General features: G+C 41.6%; 1 protein-coding gene across 6 annotated transcripts in view; it reads right to left on the bottom strand.

The window, feature by feature from the left end:
- The window catches only part of IL1RAPL2 (interleukin 1 receptor accessory protein like 2), a 305,577-nt gene that overhangs the window by 69,235 nt on the left and 209,924 nt on the right, over nucleotides 1–26,418 (bottom strand). For all 6 annotated transcript variants that reach the window (XM_032444393.1, XM_015860827.2, XM_032444395.1 and 3 more), the window contains one exon: nucleotides 22,934–23,008. In XM_032444393.1, the coding sequence (XP_032300284.1) occupies nucleotides 22,934–23,008 (75 nt within the window). The remainder of the gene's footprint in view (nucleotides 1–22,933; nucleotides 23,009–26,418) is intronic.

Genomic DNA, 26,418 nt, shown 5'->3' with positions numbered 1-26,418 from the left:
ATTTTCTTTTGCTTTGTTCCCAGATACATCTGAATTGCTTCAATTTCAGTTAATTGTTTGCTTGCCTAGGGCTTACCCACAGAATGGAAAATAACAGTTCAAAGGTTACATTTTACTCACATTACATGAAGACTAATAAAAACAGCGTCTTACAGTGGAAAGCATCCAATAATCTTAGTAAGACAATGATACAAGTGCTGAAAGACTACAAGTACTTCACAGCACCATTTAGCAAGGGTGAACACCCACAGAGTGCAAGACAAACGTGTTGTTACACCAACTGTCCATACTACATTTGCAGATATGAGGGGGGAAAAGAAAAAGCAACAAAACCATAGGACAGGAAGGAAAGCTAGTGAAGTGACTGTCATTTCTATTAACAGCATTTGAACCTGCGCCCTAGAATCGGGTTTTAGTGCACAAAAAGAAACAGGAATGTGGTGATTATGTTTCGTTTTGTACCATTACCTGACAGCACAAGCTATATTCCATTTGCAGTTTTCAGATAAGGGAAGATATAAGTGATAAAACACTGCATTCATGTGACTGTCTGCTGAATTAGTGTTCTGCGAGTAGGCGCTGGGGCTCTTGATCAGGCAGCCTCCATATTTCTGACCAGTGACTTTGAAACTTTCAAGGTCTGAAGATATTCTTTAGCTACAGCGTTGCCAGTGATATTGCAATATGTGGGAATAGAGTGCCTCCGCGGTGTGGGACTTCAGAGCAATGACAGCTTTCCAAGTTCAGTCTGGATGAAGCACACCAGTGTTTCCTGTAACAGCCCTGGTAACACCCACAAGAGAGCAGAAGAGGAGCTGCTACAGCTCTGCATGAAAGCAAATGTCCTGACTGCATCTCACCCCAAACGAGGTCTACTTTCTGAAAAACCCACCTAGAGGCTTAATTTATCCACAGGACTTCGTCCTCAGGACACTTTCAACATTAGCCACACATCCCTCTGCTTTTTTCCTTGAGAATAAGCTCACATACTTACGGGTTGGTTAAATATCAGTTCGTCCATAAGCAGTGATTAGATTTGTAAATCCAACTTGCAGCATCTAAATCACGAGGGTAACTGATTTGAAAAACATGCTGTAAACCATTTAGCTGACTGGCACATTGTGGGAGCATACTGCATAACTAATTCTTTGAAAGCAGTTGTTCCTACCAGCAGCCACTGCTTGGCACAACGTTAAACCCTTCTGCTTTGCCCTGGGCTGTTAGCTGACTAAATGATCATTAATTCTTTGGAAATAACAAATACCTCAGAGATTACCACTTTAATGTTGAAGGAAAATCTATTTTAGTACAAGGAATGCAGAGAAACACGATGCCAGCTTCCTGTAGTGTATTAATATTTCTAATTATCTTGAATGCACATTTTAATGTGGTAGATAAGGACAAAGTTTTAAAAATCAGGAATATCTGTTCAGGTCTCAACATATTTACTCAGGCACCTGCTATGGCAAGAGCAGTTTCTTAACTTGGGTCATCGGTTCTCACCATGTGTGACAGACCCCACACCCACAGCTCATCCCACACACCCTTAAAAGGTCCCACCAAGCTCATGGAGGCCAGGGGAGCTCCATATGTGCTCTGTAGCACACCATGCACTATTTAAGGAGAAGCACTTGCTCTTGGCCACGTACATCCAGGAGAGATTTCATAGCTTTGAGAAACCAGACTTGAGCTGTTGGGATGCACAACTAATTCAGCTGGCAGGCTTTGCTCAGGGCAGAGGCAGAGCAGAATGCAGTCAGACTGCCTTTTTCCTAGGCCCTCATTCCTTTCAATATGAATGCAGATCTCAAATACTTATCACATCAAAATCCCTTTCTGCTTTAAATTAAATAGAAACCTCCAGCTTTCTCAACAAATCGTCCTGATGTCTTTCATACATTTCACAAGAAAATAAATACTTAAAGTTACTCCACTTCAAATCTGCAAGCAGTTTGCACCTTGTTAAAAAGAGACTGAAGGGACACACCAGTAGTTTGCCTTTGTCTTTTCTCATTACAGCCCAAACTTCTTGCTACTTGTCACAGTAGCTCACTGGGACATCAGTGCCGCCAGGAGCTAACACTTTTTACAATTGGTTCCTTGAAAGTCATTTGGCAGTTGTCAGCCTTCTTTGTTCCTTTGGGCTAATAAAATATGGCAGCTGAGACACAGCCATAATTATCCCATGAGTTGGCTGTTCTTCTAAATTCATATAGTCTTTCTGCATCTTTTCCAAGTGCTTCTAGTCAAATGTTGCAGGTGGTTCAAAGACACTTTGAGAAAGACATCCTCGCTTTCCCCATGGAGCTGTAGTGCCTGTGGCACAGCCAGAGCAGGGCAAGGCCCATGGCCTGGCATGATTCAGCTCTACCAGCCCATCCTTGGCAGCATGGGTGCCATGGGCGTGTTATGTCCCAGTTCTGATAATATGCTATCAATATAGATCCAGAGCTCTCCTTATGGGCATCAAAACCGAGTCCAAGTGAAGGAAGCCACCAACCCTCATGCTGCAAGTGCTCTGCATCTGACAAACAGGAGCTCCTTTCTTCAGAGTCTGAAACCACCTTATGCTGACCTTATAGCATATTTAGCATAAAGAAGAAAATAATCAGACCATGAATCAATTGTTACCACCCCCAAAACAACTCAGAGTTTGCAAAGGACTATTAGAAATTCAACATTCGCATGAAACCTGCAGCAGTTTACTATGGAAGCGTAACAACTATTTTTACCAACGTCATAAACTATTCAAAACAATATGGATTACCACCAAATCCCTTTACAGCTCTGCTCTCTGAAGTGCCAAATCTCCAAGGAGACACACACACCATATTATCTGCCACTTTCATGCAAAACACTGGAAAATAGATGCCAGTGAGGAGAACAGGAACTCTGTAATTAACAACCACTGTGAAGGAAATGGGAGAAGAAAATAAATGAGGGGTTGTTGGTGGGAAAAGTCAAAGATGCCAGTTTGATCTGAAATGAAGGATGAGCCTTTTATCTGTATGATGAAATTCTGACTCACGTTGTGCTAACCTGAAGGTTGTGGCTAGCCCCACCGATGCCAGATAGATTGCATTTCCTTCAGCAAGTGGCCTAACTTGCAAAGTAGAGAGGTGCCTGTGAGAAATGCATCACAGCTGAGCAGGCAAGACACCTGGCAGCAAAAAGTGAGAAGAGTTATCAGGCCCTTCCATACAGCCACACGTGCTGCCCTTGTCTGCTCCCTGAACCTATCTGTCTTTTTTAGTGTGTACATGGTCTCTGAACACTAAGAGATCCGGCTGAAGTTACACAGACAGAATCTAGATTATATGGCAAAGTAAGGAACATTAAAAAAAACACAAAACATATACATATGCAAATTAGGGTACCGCAAAATAACTAAAGCCAAAGACTAGCTCTAATAACTTCATTACCAAAACCTCTAAATACAAGCAAATTCCATGTGTGTTCAAAACTACCTTCCCATTACTGTCCAGAAAAGTAACTCAGATTAGAAATGAAGTTTACCCTAAATTAGGATGGCATGGGATATCTCTCCTTCATCTGTCAGAGTGTAATATACATGCAAATGATATTCATGTGTCCATTTGTAAAGGGTTTAGAAAAGAGTTAGTGGCTAAGATTATACTCGGGGATTCTAACTTCTGCCTTTATGGAGCATAACAGGGTTAGGCACCATGACATCTCAGCCACTCACAGCTATGACAGCCTTACAATGTATGGGATGACATCAAATTGGAGTATTTTCAGACTGAATCAAAGCGGGACAACAGAAACAAAAGCAAAATGTCAGCAAACACCTGCAGAAAAGCTGCCTAGTAGAATTCTAAACCGCATGAAACAGATGTGATGAGATTTGCTTTTAAAAGTATCTGCAGCAAAGGCTTCTGCATTTAAGAACAAAAGAAGCCTTTCATTCAGCAAGCAGCCTGTAATAACAGTTCTTAGGCATGGACGAGAATATCTGCTACAAGCATCACTAATCAGCAGCCCAGAAGAGGAGTGCAGGTTTATTTTCCAACCATTACCTGGTGCAGGGGTATCTTCAACAGCCCTTCCCAGGCTGCCCTTCCCTGGGTGAGGCCTGAATAGATGAACTTTGAAGGGTGTGGGACGAGCAGCACAGTGCAGCAGGCAGGTAAGCATGGGTCAGCAGCATGGCTGCAAGGAGAAACATCCCCCAACCCTGCTGCCTTGCCTGCAGGTGAGGGGAAAGCAGGCAGCATGGTGGGGGAGCTGATCTGGAGTGTTCCCTGGATGGATAGATGGATGGATGGATGAATACCACCTTTGGTTTTAAATGAAACTCTGCCCTTCTGATGAAAAGTCTGGGCTAGGACTCACAGCACTGAAGGTCCAAAAGGAGCAGAGTGCTCTTGGTCTTTTCCTCTGCTCCTTCCTGAATGCGCTCCCTTTGGTGATTAGTTGCCCTGCTCATCTCTCTCTGCCATAGAACTACCCAGGAAGCAAGAGCCCACCAAAGAAGCATCCTGTTCCTCAGCCTTTCTCAACTCTCACAGCTCAAAGCAGAATGGGATCCAGACCCCCCTTTCCCTACATCATCACATTTAGAAGCCTTCCAGAAAAGCTCACAGGGCAGCAGCCCACTTCCAGCTTTCTTACTGCTCAACAGAAACAGGGCAAATCATCTCCAGAATTTTTCATTTCCTTGAACATTACTGTCATTTGAGAATTACCACACATTCCCACTGCACGATCCCTGTCCGCTATCTGCCCCATAGTTAAGTAAAAGATTGGCACTTTCCATTTCTAAATATCACGCAGACTGGCTGGGGAGCTGCACGAAGGGGAACTTTCCGATTACTTCTGAGTAAGGATTATACAGATGAGACTGTAAATAATATCAGAGCTATTGAAATGACCTGACAGGACAGAAAGATTTATTTCACAGTTTATGTGAACACTTTTGTGAGTGAGATGATGGAACGAAGCTTGAGCGTTCCATTTAATCTCTCCCTCCCTTTTTTATCGAGTCAGGAGATGTTTAAGGGAATTTATGTAGCTGTTTGAAAGTCAGAATTTTTAATAAGTGACACAGAAAAAGAGATTACAGTGAGGAGGAGATGCAGGTAATACAACACTGTACCTCAGAATGAAATGGCTTTGCAATGACTTTCCCTATGAGGGCAGAGGGACAGAAGATGTTATTTTTTGTGATTTATCCGTTCCGTTTCCTTAACCACCAACTGCACTTGACTAGAGGAGATAAAGCAAAAAAACCCCAACAACTGAGGAAATGCATCACATGGGTGCAGAACTTTCCAGGAGGACAGCATACATATAGGAACATACATATGTGAGGAGCTGATCAGATTGAGCATTGTGACTTACTGTCTGCTCAAAAGCAGAGTTCAGCTCCCCTCAGAATATGTGGACACCAAAGGAAACCATTTATTTCATTTGTAGCAGCTTTACTCTCAGCTCCTCTGAAGCCATTTCACCTTTAAAACCAAATTCTCAGCCAAAACGAAAAGACAAGGAGAGAAGCTGAGAGAGCTGCACGATCTCTTACGGAAGATTTCAGGGTCATGGGCACCCCAACTTAGCACCACGTTTCTCACTCTGTATCTAGACATTTTTTTCCAGTGTATGAGATGCTTCCAAAGCAGATAACAATTGCACAGTAGCCTCCCTCCCTCACTTCAGATTTAATGTTGATTTCCTAATTAAGGACTCACCTCAGATTCAAACAAGTGGAGAATAATTTGGATTTATATCTCATGTAACTGTAGCTTTAAACCCTTACTTGCAAGCAAAATATTATATTTATGCAGAAATCTGTTTCCAAGCTTCTGTGTGAAGCAGAAGCAGCAATAATTCATTTCTAAAGGACAGCTGAAATATGCACTGCTTTGAGTTGTTTTAATATTGTGCACAAGGGATTGGTGAAGAGAATTAAGTGCCTTATGTTACCTGATTGTATGTATCCGATGGATAACAATAAAATAGAAAACAAAATCATTTAGAACCTTTTTAGGACCATATGCTCAACTTCACAGGCAATAATCAACAATAACTATAATACTGTATGATTCACTGCAAAGAACCGGAGAGATGATCTGTGCACATTACAAAGAGAGCCACAGAACCCAGCACACAAATTCTCACTGCCCTGTTCATGGCACAGCTCTAGGAAGCCCTGAGGATAAATGCACATGTCTGGGCTCATCCCTCTGCATGCATCCAGTATTAACGTTTTTAAACAGTCACACATGCTGCCAACAGGTATGTAATAGAAAAAGCATCAGAATGTGCTGTGATCTTCAAAGTAATCCTGACAGGTTTCAGTGAGTGGCCAGCACAAATGTCAGGGCTTGAACACAGGTGGTGGACACTAATCAAACTGTACCAAACACAGACATCTTAGTAAACAGCCAAGCAAAGTGAAGTACCCTATTTACCCATCTCTTTTTCTGTTAGGACAGCTTTCCAGAGGCTGGACGGTATGGAAAGACATTTTTAATTCTTAAAGAAATGAAAACAAACAAAAGAACCCTCTCTCCCCCGCCAACATCTTCTCATTTTGTCTTTCTTCTCACTGATGAATGATGATCATTTCTCTCTTCCTACCATTCTGCCACTCTTCCCCTACATGGCTTTTCCCTTCCTTCCCTCCAGTTCCCACTCTGCTTCATGTTTTATCTCCTAACTTCTCTCACTTTCTTTCTCTTCTGCTGTTACCTCATCCTCAATTCACTATCTCTCAGAGGCCATTCATCTCAGAATAGGGAAAGTGTACCAAAGAGACTTTGTGCATAAACTTCTGTAGAGAAGAGGAGAAATTCCCCCACCCCACTCATCACTGTTGCCGTTTTTAAAACATCAGCATGACTTTTGAGTCATTCAGAAGTTTTAACATGTAGCATTGGTCTTCACACAAACCAGAGCTTATTTCTTCTCCCTGGAAATGCTGACGAGTATCATAGTCAAACAAAGAGAAATCCTAAAAGAAAGAAACAGAACCATGGTTACAGAGACCCCTGAAGAACAAAGGCATGGTTAACTGGCCTTCGTCTTTATGGTTGCAGCTACAGGTTATGTTCAAATTAAATCCTTTTCAAGATTATTAAACATTTGACTGTACATAATTACAAAGCTTTAATTCCTCATCACTCGTTCCTCCTTTCTTGGACAGGGAGACTTCCATTAAATCATATAATGTACGGACATGACAGCAACGGATGGAGGATGTTCTGCATCTATGTAACAGTGTAATTGTTCTAATTTATAATCCTATAAACAACAACCTGGTCATAATGAATCATCCCTTTGTCTGAATAGCCAGTAATGACACACTGCAGGCAGAGGGATAAGTTGTCTGAATCAGGCAATAGCTCTGCTAAAGTTTGCATCATTCTATCCAACAGAAGCCAATAAAACTGAGTCATTAACAACCACGGCTAAAGTATCAGGTCCAGATATAACAATTTCCCATGGAGTTTGCCATATGTTGGAAATTTTTGGCCCTTTATTTCTGAGAAATGGGTAAAAAGCATTTCACCTTCAGAGACACAGAAAGGCAAGGTTACTATACATTTAAGAAAGCCACAGTCTAAAATCAGACAATTAGAGGTCAAGAAATTAAGTGAAGGAAAAGCAGGTAAAAAGCTCTGAGCATCTGTTTCGATTTTTTCAGGGTACCTCAGCAACTGAAGCTGCAGACTACAGTAAAACCATCAGGCAGTGTGAACACATCCATTCCTGGTATTGCTATTTACGAACTCATCCTTCAGGTACTATAGACCAAACCTTTTTAGATTTACTAAAAAGGAAAAGGCTTGATATGTTCCTAGGCAAACCATAGGATTTATGTAAGACTTTCTTCTTGTAAGAGGCAGAATCATTCCACACACCTCTACTTCCTTGGGAATAGCTCCAACAAATTTTTAGACTACTTTCTTCATAAAAAACAGAACTGAGGAAAAAAGCTAGTTATTCTGACCACTAGATGCAGCAAACTTTCACAGTCTGTTTTCCTCTACTGTCTTAAAATGATTCAAAATAGAATTTGCTAGCAGAAAATCAGACCTAACTGCCTTACAAAAACAACTTCTGGAATGAAATATCTCTTTGCAGGCATTTAGGCATATGTAACTAGATCTGAGCTCTTTATTTATAGGGAAATAAAAACAGAAATAGAGTTGGCACATAAAAAGCAAGCATAATCTGGTATTTGTTTTGGGTAAACGCAAACCATCAAAGGGGGTTATTAAAACTATATGTAACTTCAGAACATTCAAACACAAGCACAGACGATCAATACAAAGAACAAAAACTGCCTTGGAATAGAAAATATGATTGAATTAGCATAACTATATAGCCAGGAACGCACCGGAGTAACTATTCAATTTAAAAAAATGATAATTTAAAACAAAATACTAGTTCACATTTTCCACACAGGTGCATCTCTCTGATTTCCATCTGAGGCAGTTTGCATCAAACAAAGCTGGAAAGTGTAGGAGGTGTTTCAGGGTGTGAGCCCCATTTTGTTCTGGGGAGAGACACTTAGCCTCCATGGCTTATATCTCCAACAGACATTGGTTTGATCAGCAGACACAGACAAGATATTTTAGGCTGAATTAGGTTATTTTCTCTTGTGCACTGTTCTTCCACAGAGCTTATATGTAAATAATGGGGCACAATGAACAATTTCAGAGCAGGAATTTCACTCCATGTATTGAATCCCAGTGGTCAGAGGGTCTTAAGTCTTGCAGAGACTGTTGACTTTGGAAGGGATACTAATGGATTTTAGTTCTGCCATAGGCAATATAAGCAGAACCTTTCAATAAAACTGATACCAGAAAGCATACCTCAATGCAATGAAACATACTATTGCCATTAACCTTTTGGGATGACTACAGTTTTGGAAGAATAGGGACAAGAGCAGCCACTTTGGCTTCTCTATGCAGAACTGACACAAGAAAGTGGGGAAACACAAAATAGCACTGGATGCTGCATTGGAGTTGAGATCTTCCTGTGGCCAGGCCAAAAGGAAACAGAAACAGCAGCTACTGAAACAGAGCTGGCAGACACTGACGCCATTCAGATGTTGCAGGATGATATGATGGAGACTTGCAATACATTGAGCACTCTGGGCAAGGTGAGCAGGGTGTGAAAGGGCTGTGGCTATGTTTAGAAGGCTTTTTCCTCCAGTCCTGGCCCTACATACATCACACAGAAACAAGACTGCCAAATCATAGGTCTTTTGTGTCTGCTTAAACTCAACTAGCATTTACTGCTCTGGTCTATTCCTCTTCGCCTGTCAGGATGAAGCTAACACATAAATCCCCTGCTAAGGATGTTGTACTCTGGGAGGTGTTTTATTGCTGACAAAGTGTGATTTCCAGCTCTCTGTGATGGGAATGAAATTCAACACACTGGAACAGCTCCCCCAGCCCACAACTAATCAAAGAAGGCTTTGCAACGTGTCCTCCTTCCCGCTGTAAAGTCATGGTCTGGTTTGCAGACTTCTGCCCCTCCTCCATCCTGACTTTTTGCAACTATACTACTGACCCAAACACACTCATCAGTCAGAAACTGCTTCCAGGTTCTCAGAAGCAGCAAACCAACTTCTGTCAGTCTGCACCTCTTCCCCTCATCAGCTCTTACATAGGTTATAAACAAGGATTTTAACATTCCCATCTTGCGAATCATTCCCACCAGATTTCTGTTCTATCGACTGGCTTGAATTCATACTGATTCATTAGCATTCCCTCTCTTGTTGCTTATTACCCAGGTTTCTTGCAGAGGTGTAAAATGACTTCTTTTTTTAATGCTTACATCCTTTGGTGGTATGGTTGATTTTGTTCTTTGCATCTTGATTTTTGTGAAATAAGTGCTCTTGGTTTGATCAAGAAGAACCCCTCTGGAATCCAAAGGATTCCATTCACTAAAATTCACTAAAAATCTCTAGAAATGGCTCAGGGGTATGAAGTCCCTCTGCCCACAGAAACAAAGAGGTCAAACCCACAGATGAGATCCAAAATCACAGGACAGGCTGTGGGTTCAAACAGCCTCTACCAAAAAAGCCTGCCAAGGTCAGCTGATACCAGGAAGCATGGAGCCATGAAGGAAAAAATCTGTGTATCCCAAGGTTAAATGCACTAAGAAATGCAGAACAAGAATGAGCAAACCTCAAGGAAAAAAAAAATCACCAAGATTTTGATGGTACAATTGTGATTATCTGAGGGAAGCATTCATTCATATTCTGAATGGGAAAAGGCAACTGAAACAGGTGGTGTATTACTAGATCCATTAAACAAGAGATTTATGCATTACATATCCATCTTGAGGCAATTAGGCTGATCTTTTTTCTCCTCTTTTATGGCTTCATTGAAAACTTCTAGCAATAAAACAATTAAAAAGCAACTATCCAAGCATTTATCTATGATATCAAAGACAACCAGCCTTTCTTTCAGCAGAAGAAGCTGCTTCACTTTCCATCCATATAACGTACAAATTTAGAAGCAACATTCACTGTTAAGACAGTGACACAATGCTGCCATTGTCCAAGTTCTGAATGGTGAATTGCAGGGTATGGATTTGAGAGATCATTGTTTGCCTTCTCTTTTGGAAAATGATTCTTTGAATTTGACTTCAATCCCATGAGGCCAGGGAAGTGCAAACAGAGAAATGAAGCTGTCACAAAACTCACCTTGATGTAACCTTCTTGCTGCTTGTGCTGCAGGGGCACCTGTGGCTTTCTGCTTCGAGAGACTGCCCTCACAGGTGAATGCATAGTCTGCAAGTAGCAATGAATTTAAAGCCTGGCTTGATATAACGTGTGGAGTTAGTCAGATGGGAAAACAAAAAAGGAGGGCTCTGACAAAAAGATGCAGGTGCCACAAAGTGGTCTCCTAACTTGGGGAACCCAGCCTTTGATGATGGCCCACAGGCTCCACAGTCTCCTTCTTTTCATGAAGACATGACAAAAATTTGTCCTAAAGGAGAAAAATGTTAGTCTTCATAGTCTTCACGCTCCCCTAAGAAATCTAAGTCTGTGCATTCTCTCCTAAACTTAGCCACAGAACAAAATCATGTTCACCCATTCTGATAGTAATTTAGATGATCCAGACACTGGGCACCTGCTGACAGAGCTGACTACAGAGACTGAGACAGTTAATTCAGTTCTAAGTACCTGCTACAGCTGCAAGATTGCACCTGAGCACAGCCCCAGAGCAACTCTTTGGGAGTCACAGGATGATACAATTATTTCCTCATTCTCTGTAGCACCGACTCAATATACTTTATGAAAGAGGAGTCTGTGGTGCACCTGATGACTACAGGTACAGTTCAGTGCCTTCTCAGAAAGTGGCAAGCAAAGAAGGAAAAAAGCCACATTAAAAGAAGACTGAAACAAAAAGAAGCTTGCTTGGGAGAGCTCCTCCTTCCCCTAGGAGCTGCCCTTCCCCTGTCCTCTTGCACCATGAAAAAGAAATGCTTTGTAAGGCAGGAACTCTGAAAATCAGGCCAGAAGCAGCCTGAGATCAACAGTCTGATTATCACAGCGATTGTAGGGTAATTGGTTGCAGGCCTTTAGTTCATGGCAGTTAAAAGCTTCACAGTGTCAACAGTGTCCATTGGGCTCAAGCAACAAATGCAAACATCCAAACCAACAATCTCAAACAACTACACACATCTGACAGCTCTGTCTGAGCACAAGCACATCTTTCTCTTTTAGGCCACTGAGCAATCATTTTCTTCTGTTTGCTTTCACTGCCTCTTATAGATGAATGTAACTATACTGTTGGAAACCACACACATTATCCTCTGAAAGGTGTCAAGCTCAAACCCGAGTTCCCAAAGCCAAGCTCTATGAAAACAGAAGCTACACCTGGCACTGCCTGTAGTCCAGCTGTCTCACTACTTGAGTCAGTCTTGCGATTTACAGAGTTCCAGTTTATGACTTCTGAGATCCAATAACTTCATGTACCCTATGAAGTAGTGCACAGAGCCACACAATGTTGTGTAGGACTAACCAAACCACACTACTAAAAGCAGCAATTACAAATCAACTCAGTGTTCAGTCCAGGGGTAGAGCTGCATAGGTTACAAAGAGAACGGTCTCATTCCACCCTACCTTAGATATGCTTAGTAAAGTCTGGGAAGCACTGCAGCATGCTTTGAATGATGGATGAAATGGAAAATCTCTGCTCAGTACTCACAGAGTAGCCAGCTCCCTTCTGTGCTTTGTCACTTGCTTTCCAGGTTCTTATCATGCAGCTTTGGTGAGAGATACTCAGAAAATCCCAGTGCACTCAAACGTCTCAAAAATAAAACCAGAACGTTGCAATTTTGTCCCAGGGTTTTACTTGTTTTTATTCCATTTAAATTTTATTTTCACCTACCTCAATTCAGTGACCTTCCTTGTCAGGGTGCATTACAGACTCAAAACAACCTACCACTGCTGATTGCTCAGATGAGGCTTAAGGGCTGCTTCCTCCCTCACTGAGCAGACAGAGATTGGACTGAATGAATATTTCTTTTTAAAGACAGAATTTAAAAAGAAATAACGTGAATAATCCCACTTTTCAATCAGGGGACACAGAAGCACCTATTGTTTCCTCAGCATTTTGTGTAGAACAACCTCTATAGAATGTAAATCAAACCACAGGCAGTTTGGATTGGCTTCCACTGATGTGACTTATTACCAATGCCATTTGCTGGGCAGAATTATCATGGAGGATGAAAGATTTGGGTATTGTATCTTGTTAAAAAGCAGCACAAGCTGGTGAACAAAAATCTGCTGCAAGGCTTAAGTGACAGCTTTACTTTCACTAGGTAAGAGATGTACTCCTTGCTGGCTATAGTTATTGGATTCAGAAGGTGGTCAGCTGTTTTACTTCCTGTTGGGTTCCTTCCCACTTACACTTCTGTTTCAACTAAGTTGATGCAGGAAGTAAATTAGATTCAACAGTCAAAACCAGCTTTGAAAACCGGTGATGTCAATCATGAACAAAGCAAGGAAACAACAGTCTTTTTTCACATCAGTTGTTTTGTTGCCCACTTTTGATCTCATACTCATTTCATATTGTCTGGTTAAAAAAAAACAAACACAAACAAACACAAAATGATTTAAATCTTTTCTCTGGAAGTTCCCATCACGGCATTTGTTTTTCCTCCCCTAAAAAATCCCTCTGTTTACAGTGATGCACTTTCAAGATGTCTAAATACGCTCACAGTATCTCCACTTGAAAATACTAACTGCCACAGAAATTCCCCAAAGCTGTCTTAGTCGTGAGATTTTGGTAAGTTTCATGAATGTGGTCTTAGAAACTAGGTGAGTAAACTCTGAAGGGGATTTCACTGCTAGACAGATGGATCAGGCGTTAGAGGAAACAAGTATGATACGTACCCATGAGTTAGTCATAGACAAACTTTACATCACACAGCTGAGAAAACCAGAATGTCTTCGGGTGTGTGGTGAGAAGCACTGCACAATGAAAGCATCTCAATGCGCAGCTGACAAAGGATGTTGGGTAAGATGGGTAAGAATGAAGAACCTGATAAAACAGTAGCACAGTAAAGAAGATGCTTGCAAATTCCCAGGGAGGACCTACTGGTCTCTCTTCCAAAAAAAGCTACCCTAAAATAATCTAAGACGCTCATGTAATTAATTAATACTATTAGTAATAGGTGAATGGTTGGACTGGATGATCTTTTAGGTCTTTTCCAACCTTGGTGATTCCATGATTCTATGTCTGCTGTTAGACGTGACACATTGCAACTCACCTGCAGACTTCCTGCTTATTCTCCAGGCAGAATTATGGCCTGTAAGCCCCAAATGCTTGCTGAAATGTTCCACGTTTGAGATCACAAGTCTGCCTGAGAATCTTTTGTGTTAAGAAATGTTTTGTTAAAAACAGGTCAGGCTGCGAATGGACACGTGGGGTTGGGATGTGCTGCAGTCCCAAATGCCAAAACCGAGAGAAGCCCACCTGGCTGCTGCATCTGAGTGACTGCCAGAACACAACCGGTCCTTCCCAAGAGCAGCAGTACCACAGTGGGAGTAGCAAGTCAGTATCTACAAACCACTTGTTGTGTCAGACGGTATTTAGAAAAGATAAACTGTACTTCTAAAGAGAAGTGCTTCACCACCGATGCTCTGTAACTCAGGTTTCTTATTGCAAACCAAGCAGCCTCTGGAACCTGAGCATGAAAGCATGAATTCAGATCAAACTGAACCACAAATAGCCACTGGACTCACCAATCAAACCCTTTGCTTCCTCTAGTTCTTTACGCATTCATCTTACTGGCACAAGTGCTCAAACGCTCCAGCAAAGCAGCAGTCTGAGAGGAGTGTTTATTAACATCAACAATTTGAATGATAGGCTGCAGAATATGATCTATAAATTTGATTTCGAATTCCTCAGTGCAGATCAGGAAATTATTAAAAAGAGTTAATGGTAATGTAATCAGGAAACAGAAAGCTTCATTTGCCGAGCCTGCCTAATCAAAACAGGTTTACTTTTCAATCCTGCATATTCAGGACTTACCAGAAAAAAAACTATTCAAAAGAGTCCTTTAAGTTCAGATGTATTTATGGAATACGCCTGGATGGCTGGGGAGGGAAGAACTGTGTAACGCTTGAAAAGCAAAGCATCAAGCACCACTTGCACACTTTGGAACCAAGTTTCTAGCAGCACCATGTGCAGATAATTTAGATTAAGACTCTGCTAGTTGTAAAATTAGATTTAGTTACGTCTTTTAATTACACGTACAAGTATGTCAGTAAGATTTGTATTTGAGCAATATAAAGCATTGCTCAATGACTTACATGCTTACTCCTATGCTTCTCTGGACTGGAGGAACGCACACCTGACTAAGCTCCAAAGAAATCTCACGGGATGTTTTCCTGACTAATCATATTAATTTGTTCATGGGACTAGAGCCAAGCATGTTAAAATTAATAAGCCATCCACAGTAGAACCAGGTACCAACAGCTCAGTCGGTAGTAGAAAGGTACAGTCTTCTACTGTGAAACTGGCTTGCCAAACTACAAGCATGCTATAGAAAGCAGCATGCCTCTTTCACATTTCCACAGATCACTGCTTTCTATAGTTTTACTTTTAATCTGATTATGAGTACTGAGAATTCACCTACAACATGTCCTTAGTCTTTTCATTTCTAGAGAAATTTTGCTTTGACTCTTTCTCATTTGGACTGAAATGTCTCATGTACGAACAGCAAACTGACCCAGATTTAACAGTCAGACTTCCATTTCCTAAAACAAGCTATTTGTTTCTGTAGGAGAGAAACAAAGGGATGAAGCTAAAAGCAAAAGCCGTGCAACAGATTAAATGAAGCAAAGATTAGGTGAGTGGAATTTCTCCTCATTTCTCCAGAAGGACTTGAACAGCTTTGATTTTCATGACCTCCACGATCTTGATGTTACAATTCTGAAATTTTAAGAAAGATTACACCATCAGTCTTCATTTTCTGTGCCTTTGGAACAGATTATGAAGTAGAATTTTGTGTTATTCTTCAGTGAAGAAAGAGAAATTATGAGAATGGTTAGTCAAGATTTTAATCTCCACTGTGCACTGAACAGTGGCATTGTGATGCATGACCCTGACCTTTTGTAGCCCTGTGTATTTTGACTGTTTGCCCACTCTGCTCCATCCCTACATTTTAGTGAGGCCATAAACATGAGATGTGGAATGGCATGCCCAGCAAATCGCAGAATGCTGAAAAGGTCAAAATAGTGCTGCTGAATGCTTCTACCCTGTAATTTACAGAATATATGAGGCATTCACAGCCTAATAACTCATTCATATGACAAACACTGTAGAGAGAATGTAAAATGGCAGAACATGAATCCCTTCCAGTGACAGTGTTTCTAACAAGCATGGAAAATGGTGCAAACTTTGCCCTGTGGTTCTCTCCTCTGGAACATTAATACCGCCTGACACTCAATGCACAGCAGCATATGTCTGAGGACTGCACAGTCAAATACCTCAGTGTTTGCAATTGTGCTCAGAAACAGAAAGGGAACGAGCCCAAGGAGAAAGCTTTGGTCAAAGCCAGGCCAGTTCCCCAGGGCAATGTGCATGGCCCTGAGCCACTGGAGCTCAGGGAGCATTTGACACTGTTCTCAGTCACATGGGTTGGATTTGGGTTTGGCTCTGTGGAGCTAAATTGGTGATTCTTGAGGGTCCCTTCCAACTCAGGATATTCTATAGCCTTCCCCACCTGTACTCCTTCTTGCTCTTTACAAAGCACTTCTCTGATACTTCCTGATTTTATTGTCGCAATATTCCTGGAAAATGGATGAGTATTATCTTCCCTTCTAAAGAAGACAAACTCCAGAGCAAAGTAGGAAAACTCTGGAGAGTAAATAACTGCTGCTATCACCAACAGCTCTAATCTTCTGTTCTCCAGTGAGAACGTCTGTTCTAATTTTTGCTCCTCAAACTGAGCTTCACTTCTGCAGAGATGATCTACTGCCTGCTTTCCAGGCCTCACATCCAGAAACCAAACAGGAGCTCTGTTAGTGAAGCCCAGCAGAACGGCATGCCCATGCTGGTTTAATGGATGGCTGTGTTTGTTAATGACAGCTTAGACCCAGTACAGTGCTAAAGACGAACATCCTGACATGCTCACAAACCTGCCTCCACCTGCAGAGAAGCTTTTACCAGTGCGAGATGATCTGAGTCGTTCCTCAACTGACCTTGCATGAACGCCGCTGAAGATGTGCAAACCAGTACATACTGGTGTGTTCCTTCCTTCCCACATTCTTTCAGTGAAAGAAACAACAGATTTATCTGAAGTACTGCAATTGCAACGGTAGCTGCAATTACATCGATTCGGCGATATTTTCCATACAGGCGGTGTCATTTTGTTCTCAGAGCATATGTAAGACAGATGTAATGACCACTGAAATCAACACGAGAAACAAATCGTTTATAGAAGCATAAAAGAAAAATCCTGAAAACGCCAAATCTTGCTTTCTGAAATATTTGTGCCAGTCCCATAGGTTCTGTGGATGTGAAAACTACAGACCAGCATCTAGTATTTGGTACTATCTTTCCAAGCAATCTAAAGCAAAAGGAAGTGGAATAGCACGCTGCCCTCTGCTTCACAGGTGGAAATCTGGATTAACCTCACAGGAGGTAAAACAATGGAGGATTTATGCCAGCTGAACAACAGAACCCATGCCCCAGGTCTCTGAAGTACAGCATTTTCCCATTATCCCTGAGAGAAGCAGGGGTATTAACAACACACCAAATTAGCATCAAAGCATTAGCAGTAATACACTTACGGTATTTAGGGAACTACTTCTAAACCTAAATGTCAGACAATTTGTCTCTAATATTCCCTACAGATCAGTACAAAGTGATTGTAATAAATGCAAATCCTGCATCCCTTCACATGGGCACGCATGGTTGGAAGAGCTTCAGTGTTGCATCCTTTGAGCTGCAAATGCAGGCAGCTCTTCAAGAAGATACACCTGATGTTTCTTCATTTGCTAGTGAAAATTGCTCCTTCATGTATTTCTGTGCAGGAACACAAAGATTTTGGTGTTACAGTCTGCACCACTGAGAGGGAGGGATTATTCCAGCACAGAGTTTGGGACATTTACATAGCACATCCATAACCACTCAAGGGAAAGGAACATGGGGTTTGCTCTCCTGTGGAAAAGGAGTCATATCTTGAAAGGCTGATTTAAACAGTTAAAGCAGAATTGCTGATTGCTACTTTATTTCACACTAGAAGAGATATTACCTACATGTTTGCTGTATCTCATATCAAGGCTCTGGTTTCACATGCTTTATAAGACTCTGGTTTCATACGTTTATGATTTTGTATTGATTGATGTATCTCAAGAAATCAAAGACAATAAGTCAGTTACCTTAATAAGACCTTTTTAAGCTTGGAAGACATGAAAGGGGAGCGATCTACATCTAACATCTCAGCTTTCTTACAGAATGTGTGAACTGCATGAGGAAAGAATGCTATTTATTTCCCCCTGTTGTTCCTATCTAAGCAAAGGGATGTTCAATCTGAAGATCCAACAAATGCCATTTCCATTCCCAGGAAAATCCTTCCAAGCCTGATGCGGTTATGAGCTCACAGGAGAAGAGCCAGCTGCAGCAGCTCCATGCACTTGGGCAGCAGCCCTGGTAGCCGGGCATACTCCTGTGCCTAACCTCACTCCACTGGGGCCAAGAACACCTTGCAATTATGTACCTGGGCTGCCCCACCATTTCAGACAGTGGCAAAAGCTCCAGGTCTCACCAGAAGAGCATCGAGCCAGTGCTTCAAACAAAAAGGACCTTCCACTATTTTTTAATTTTTTTTTCAAATACTATTTTTATTCTATTCCATACCTGTCAGCAGATATAGTAACTCTGCATGTTCCCCCATGCTTGGTTCAAACTCATACTATTGATCTTCTTAATAACTAGTCCAGAGGAACTGCACTGTTAAATCTTTTAGAAACAAAATCTTTCTGAACAGGTCAGCTATTAGGAAAAATGAGAATCCTCATAAAATACATGTCTGCTTCCCTCAGCATCTTTCAACACGGAAAGTAGCATGAAATCAGTGAGGTAAATTCCTTGATATTTTTCTTGTTCAGAAAATTAACATAGATGTTTGCTGGCTTGTTTTCTCCTGCTGCGTTTCTTAAGTAAATTTCTGAAAGCAAAAACAGTTTCCAATTTAAAAGTAAATGATACAACCATATTTAATGCAGACACAAACATTCATTGCAGCCTCACCTAGATCTCACTAAATATTCATAAGGAAAATACCAAGTTAACATTGCAATCATTGTGTAACGTTATAAAAATAACACAACAGAAAGCTTTAGCTTGTAGCTAGTAACCATGTAATCAAAATGCAAAGAGTTGCTCATCTTTCTTTCCACATTCACAAAGTACTAAGGGGGAACAAAGTTAGGCAGAAAAGAGTTTAAAATCTAAATTAAGGAATTAGCAGAGTGTACTTACTGTACCACAGCCTGAAGACTTCTGATATGGAAAAGACCAAAATCATGGTCATATCAGGGTTTCCCTAGCCTCTCTGATTTAGTACGAACAATCCATGTAGGTAGTTAGCAAGCAACAGAATAAATACAAAAATAAATCTTAGAACAACTGCTTTGAATCATGTTGACATAAACTTTACTAAGTTCAAATTCAGACCAAGGGAGACAGTTAAATTCTTAAAGCAGAAAAGTATCATAGTATCATAGTCTCATAGTCTTGTGCAGGTTGGAAGGGACCTTAGAGATCATTGAGTCCAACCCCTGGGATTCGAGCCTCCTGTGTAGCAGAGCGGCACTTCTACCACTTGCGCCACAGGGGATTCAAACCCTGGCCTCCGGTGTTGCAACACGGCATTCCTACCACTGCGCCACTGGGGAACACACAAAAGTAAGGATTAGGATTTATGGCAAAAAATCTTATTAAACACAATGTCCATAGCCTTCTTTTGAAGTCACCCTATCTCCTAAGCAGAAAACTTCTGTGCCTCAGACAATCTAATCAGCTTTTGATCAATGGAAGTAACTCAGGAATACAGACATAGAATCATTATTAAGATTGGAAAAGACAGCTATGATCAATCTAGTCCAACTGTCTACCTACTACCAATGCTGCCCCATAAACAATGTCCTCAGGTACCACATCTCCATGGTTCTTGAACACCTCCAGGAACAGTGACTCCAGCACTTCCCTGGGCAGTCCATTCCAGCACCCAATCACTCTTTAGGAGAAGAAATTTTTCCTAGCATTCATCTTGAATCTCTCCTGGTGCAACTTGAGGCCATTCCCTCTCCTATCGGTGTCATCTGGGAGAAGAGGCCAACCCTTGCCTTGCCACAACCTCATTTCAGGGAGTTGTAGAGGGGGAACATCCTTTTCAGAAGCAGATGATATTATATTGGATTAAACTCATATTTGCAAAAGCATTCATTCAAAATATAAGGTTCAACCTGCTGTATTATCATGCAATAAAGAACTACTGCTATGCTACCACCCCAATGCCAGAAGCTATGAAACAAACAATTTGGTGGTACCGTTTTATTCCCCCTTCTTGAATGAAACAAATGAACAATAAACAACTAAACAGTTGCTATTTTCCAGGTTTGCAAAGAGTTGAAGTAATTATCTGACCTGCTAAAGCATCCAAAACAGTAAAACTGTTTGGACTATTTCCCTGGTCCTCTGGGATTCTCTTTTGTGCTCATCTCTCTTCTCTCTGTTTCTCCAACACAATCAAATACAGAAAACAAGAAAGACGTAAATACTAACTTCTGCTTCTCTGTAACCTTGGCAAGGTTTTGATCTTTGTCAGATTCCAAAGGAAAAAGGAACAAGCAAGAAGTACATGCATGCTCCTTAAGAAGAACAAGGCAGGCTGTGGGCCATGTTTGAAGCCCAAAGAAATTCTTTTATCCACCGTTGATAAGAACTGTGCATAACTAGTTTCATTTGAGTCTTCATACAAAATGTGAAAACCAAAAGGTGAGTTCTGAAGTCTGCTATCAGGTCAAATAAGCTGCTGAATAGTCAGGCTGCTGCCTTGAGTTCTAGGAAGATTTTGCAGTGCATTGCGCTCATCATTCAGAATAATGGTAGAATAACTATAAATCTCCTCTGCTATCAAGGCAAAAACATCAATTTCTTTAGAAATTAGCTTTCCAGTAGAAATCTAAAATAATCTCTGCAGAAGAAGCAGATGAATTAAACTCCATTTCTGCTGCAGTTTAGAGGCACATTTGTACTTGCAGGACCACAAGTAGCGCAAGCACATTGGGTGACTCAACCCTGAGGTCTACAGGTCTTCTAAAACACACATCCTTTCAAACAAACTTTGTTTTCATGCCTAATACATCACTTGTTCAAAACTCCAAGGAGCATAGCAAGCTTTCAAAGGAGTATTCCAGCAGATGACCTTACAGAGAACTCCATCTAGTTACTTTACTGTAGCCAAACCATTCTCTTACCTACAAAGCCTGGTGCTCAGAGCAGGGCAGCAGCCCACAGCAGAGGTCAGCACAGCTCCAGGGCCCCCCCGCAAGCCAAAGTGTTCTCTAAGAACCTTCCAGCTCCATCTATCGTCCATTTAAAATCAGGAATGCATGGTGAATTTCACTGTATATCACAGAAATAATTTCAGGTTCTTCTATAAACATTAAACTTTTACAGCATAATATGGTTTACTGGCAATAACCAAATGCATTATTGTATCAGATTAAAAGCACCATATGTAAATTCCCTGATCTTAGAGGAGAACTAATGGAATACATTTCAGCATATAATGATGCAAGATTTGTATTTCACTCTGGAGATATCGCCAAATCCTATTTGGGAGCAATATCTCCAAGGAGAGAAAAGGTTTTGTTTGTTTCCATCTTCTTATTTATTTTAATCAAACACTTTTTAATTAGTCAGAACAAATTGTTTCCATGTAGGAAGAAAGAAGAAACTCGGTACAAAATCAACAGAGTCCTGATGGAACCGGGGAACTTGGAGCAGGAAATGAAGATGCAATGAAAGAGCAGGAAGCAAAGATGTGCACTTGGAGTGCCTCTATCTCACAGCTGCATGCAGCAGGGACTGCAGGCTCCCGGAGGAAATCATTAGAAAGTTGACTTTAAAGAAGCTGCACCTGGGGACCATATTCAGCCTTTGGGGCTGATCCAAACCTTGATGACTGCTTTGCTATTAGTTATGGTGGGCTTCTGACTGTGGCTTCAGACCCATGTATATTTCCTTCTTTTGGGGTCACTTTGTGATCAGCTACACATGATTCCCGAAAAAGGGAACCTGAGCATACAGCACTCAGAAGGTGTTGGCTGCAGCCTGGATCTCCCACTGCCTTCCCTGTGCAAGTCCTGCCTGCCCACCAACTCTATTCAGGTACATGAGAGCAAGTTTAGGAAAGGGCATAAATTATTCACATTCTGGCCACAATTCAGTCGTCACATTCAGGAATTCAAGCCTTGTTTTTAGTTATTCCGTGGCATCTCCAGTGTTTTGCTGAAAATGTTAGGCACGTAGTTTAAAAAACTGACATCCGAAAACCAGACAAAAGGCTTTGCCACATTTGTTGTAGGCGCTACAATCTTGCACGTTCTATTCTCACCCTGCTTGCCTTTAAACATCATTCTACCATTAAATGCTAACCAACTTTTGGTATAACAGAGGAAGAGACTTAAGGTTTAGAGAAAGGAAACACTGTACCTTCAGCACACAGTGAAAAACTCATGCCTACAAAACATCTCTTATAGTTGAAACACCACAGTCCTGAACAGCAGTTCCAATTATGCTACTTAAAATTAGAAATCTGTTTTCAAGGCACTGAAGAAAACCTCTGAAGCTTCAAAGCCAAGCAACTCAGCAACAAGATGCCTTTGCAGTTCCCCAAAGTTTGCAGAACTTTCTAACAGTCTTTCAACACGAGAAAATACAGGCTGCCAGCTGAGAGTCAAGGATATGCAATCACACAAGAAAATACATCAGGAGTGAGAAAATATACAAGCATCTTCATCAAAAGTCCTTTCTTCAGAACAACCTGAAAATGCACTGTTTTCCATTAACTTTTAAAGGAATCAGCATTTCTTTTATGAGACTATTTGTCTCAGGGAGAACATCAGCTGATCAATACCACTCCAATGTAGACATATGTTAGTCTATCAATCATACATTAAAGAGAACAGCAGAACCTCATATTTAATACCCTGTGTAACCAATTAGTACTGCCATTCCCTGATGTTTCACAAGTTCATTCCTTTAAATTGCAATGGCAGTGAATTCTACACTTATAAATGAGAAGCTGTAAATTGATTTGCATGTAATAACAGTACCGCTAAACCTTTCTTAGCACTTTCAATTTTCCCCATCTGCTACCAGAGTGGAAGTGTAGGATCTATTATTCCCAGAAGGGGACTTACCCAGCTGGACATCTATAACAGTTGGCTGGTTCTCCATGGGGAACAATGGCTTTGGAGGCTTGTCTGTGAGTAAAGCTAGAAAACAAAATGAGAAAATGTAATGGAAAAATTGAGACAAATAACCGGATAAGAAAACCTCTGTCATGTAAGCAATCAAATGTTTGTAGGCTTGGTGGTATGTAAACATTTATTACATGGTATTGCTGCTTTGGCTGCTAGGCTGACAATGCAGTACTGAACTTTTAGTGGCTGCAGTGGCAGCTGATTCAGTGGAAATGAATGATTTCATTTCATGTTCACATTTCACATTCATTTCACACCCTTAAACAAAACACAAAAAGAAGCTCCATTTCTAATTCTTAATCTATATGATGTCTAGATCAAATATTTTGCAGTTAACGCGCTTAACTCATTTGCAGTGTCCACGTAATCATTCCAGTGTGACCAATCCCAACATGTCTTCAAGTTTTCCCACAGTGGTATTTAGATTCTTAAAGAAAACTTGCACAGAACATTGTGCATTGAGTCCCAACAGCTTCACACTTCACCTACACTCCCACCCAAAGAGGACGAGGCATTGGGATGTTCTTCTCAAAGCAAATGTGCCTTAGTTTCAGCTGGGTCTGAACTGTTTTTCTTCATAATGTCCAGCATGGCACTGTATTTTGGTTTTAGAAGAAAAACAATATTGATAACGCAAGCGCTTCCACATTTCTCCTGCAACCCAGTGTTTCTAGCTGTTGCTCAGCAGTGATGTACATAGCCAAAGACAGTTCAGTTTCTCTGCTTCTTGCACTGTCCAGCCCAGTGTGGGTATCGAGGGGATACAAGGAACTGGGAGGGGACAGAACCAGGACAGATGACCAAAACTAGACAAAGGGATATTTCATGCCGTATGACATCCTGCAGAAAGAAAGACCTGAGTTTGAGGGGTGCAGCCAAGGGAATGTCTGGACATTGGTCAGCAGGTGGGGAGCAATTACTTGTGCATCACTTGTTACACACATACACGTATATATACATATATAATTATCATAACTCTAATTCTTTTTTCCTCTTCTTAATCTTGGTAAACAGCTTTTTATCTCAATCCACAAGTTCTATTTGTGTTTGTTGTTTTTTTTTTTTTTTTTTTTTTTTTTTTTTCCAGATCTTTCCCCAGTCCCACTGGGAAGTTAGAGAGTGAGAGAACGACTGCGCGGTGCTGAGCCACTTGCCAGGTTACCCACAACACTAAGTAGGGACCTCATCACCTTCTATTCTCAATACTCAGGCTGCTCCTGCCAGGTGACTACTTGAATACAGAGTAACAAGCAGTACTACTGAGCAACAGAGCTCTGAGCACCACTTTCCTGACCCAGCTTAAAAGCTCAGTGCGAGGCCATGCAGCTAAGTTTTATAAGTCTGAGCTACCTTGAAGTAAGACAGTAATCCTGGAAAAAAGAAGTTTTGCTGTTGCTATTGTTTGTTTTTAAATAAATACAATATCTTGCATCACAGAAATGAAACACTTCAAGTTTACTAGAAAGCTTTTTCTGTTAAAATTCATCACTATAATTTATTAGATCTAAGTTTCTACACTGAATTTGCATTTGCCTGTAAAAGACTAGGGCAGAACTGCCCTCATCTCCTCAGAAATCTCATCACTTACTGATTTGATAGGAAATGAGCCTGCCCAGAGCTTTCTTAGATCAAACTGACAGTTGCCCTTAGCCCAGGCAGCAGCTCGTTCATCAGCTCAAAGTAGCAGTAGGAGATGGCCATAACCTTGATGTTGTGTCATGCATAGATCATCTGCAGAGGTACCAGTGTTAGCAGGTTAGTGTTATAAGGACTTGCAAGGTCCTGACAGGGCTGGTCATCCGCTTATCTCTGCTATGTCCTTCCCAGTACATCTCCTCCAACCCATAACTGTGCCACCCTTGTCCCAGGAAGAACTGGGTAAAATGGCAGCTGGGATATAGCTCTTGATGATACAAGGGAACAACATACCTGCCAGCTGCTTGGTGCCCACAAAAGGCGCTCCCACTACTAGCAGCCCAAAACGCCAGACTGTCCCCATCCTTTTTGGCCAACTTGGCCCTCCCAACCATGGCCCAGAGCATGTGTGTTGATGAGCATTAGGTACAGAAGATGATGGCCACTGACCTGCTCTTCTGCACACACATCTGAAGCCCATGCACCTGCAACCTGGCACTCTGCTTCAGAAGTACAGCCAGCAGAGCAGGAAGGGGATCATGAAACCCCATCTGCTGGGGGAGCCCAAGTCCGGGCTGGGTGGCCCCTGGGCAGTCTGAGCTGGGAGGGGGGCAGCCAGCCTGCAACAGGGGGTGGGACTGGGGGATTTAAGGTCCCTTCCAACCCAAGCCATGCTGTGATTCTGAGATCACAGTGAAACTACTGGCTTCAAGGACTCTTACAGCATGTAATATAATATAATCACGTCCAATTGAGAGTTTAGTAAGTTTGAATATTATGGTCAAAATTTAAAAAATTTGCTTCCATTACAGAGCTGTAACTTCAGATTTCTATAGTTCCAAATTATTGAACACTTGCCTTGGAGTCAAGCGCCACTCACAGAACGTTAACAGCAAGGCCTGCCCTACCATTTGCAAGACTGTTTTTACTGGGGAGAATGAGCCACCTGCTGCAGCAGGCACTTAGATAAGCTGTTGCTACATTGCTTCTCATAACAAGGCCTCCCATGTTATGGGCTACAGAGCAGAGAGCCTGGCAGGGGACAAAGGCAAGGTCTGGAGACTGGGCAATCAACAAATGGCCAGCGCTCATTTTTTCCATTATGTCCCTAGGTGGGAAAGGGAGCAAGCCTCAGCTCAGCTTCTCAAAGCCTCATCTCTTCCACCACTTTACTTTCATGCTGGATAGGATGCTCTGGACAGCATGGGAGCCGCAGCAAAAGCCATGTCCAACATCACAATTAGGAAAACAGTGAGCAACACAGCTAGGCAGGAGCCCAGCAATCATCGTTTTTGGCATAGTGAAACATATTCGCATCATTTCTTACCAATAAATCAGAAGCATGGCCATAAGTGAAGCAGTTTAGCTTCTGGTTCCGCTTACAGCACATTATTGGCACCTAGTGGCAGACAAGACAGCTCACGCCTCCCTCCAAGCATGTTCTGGAGGAGAAAAGTTCACATGAATGAAGCCTTATTCTGACACAGGAGACGCTCACTTTCCCATGTCGCTTCATCCACTTTGAGATCAGCTTGCTGGCTACAGCACTGGATCACTGAGCTAAGTGCACTGCAAACAGACACTAGAGCTAGGTTAGCAGGAAGTCCCACGACTGGAATACTTAGCTACATGTTTACTTATGTTGCTTATCAAGTTTGGCAGAGGATAGAAAGCCTGGTGCTGGAAGCAATGCACATGGCTGAGCCAAGGCTGTGGTAGCTTCAGGCTACTCAGACTGTGTAATTTATCACATTTTCCACTGGTCATAAAATGTGTGCTTTAACATT

Source organism: Coturnix japonica, chromosome 4 (assembly GCF_001577835.2).
Source record: "Coturnix japonica isolate 7356 chromosome 4, Coturnix japonica 2.1, whole genome shotgun sequence".
NCBI classification, from domain to species: domain Eukaryota; kingdom Metazoa; phylum Chordata; class Aves; order Galliformes; family Phasianidae; genus Coturnix; species Coturnix japonica.
This window is presented reverse-complemented; position numbering and strand designations above follow the sequence as displayed.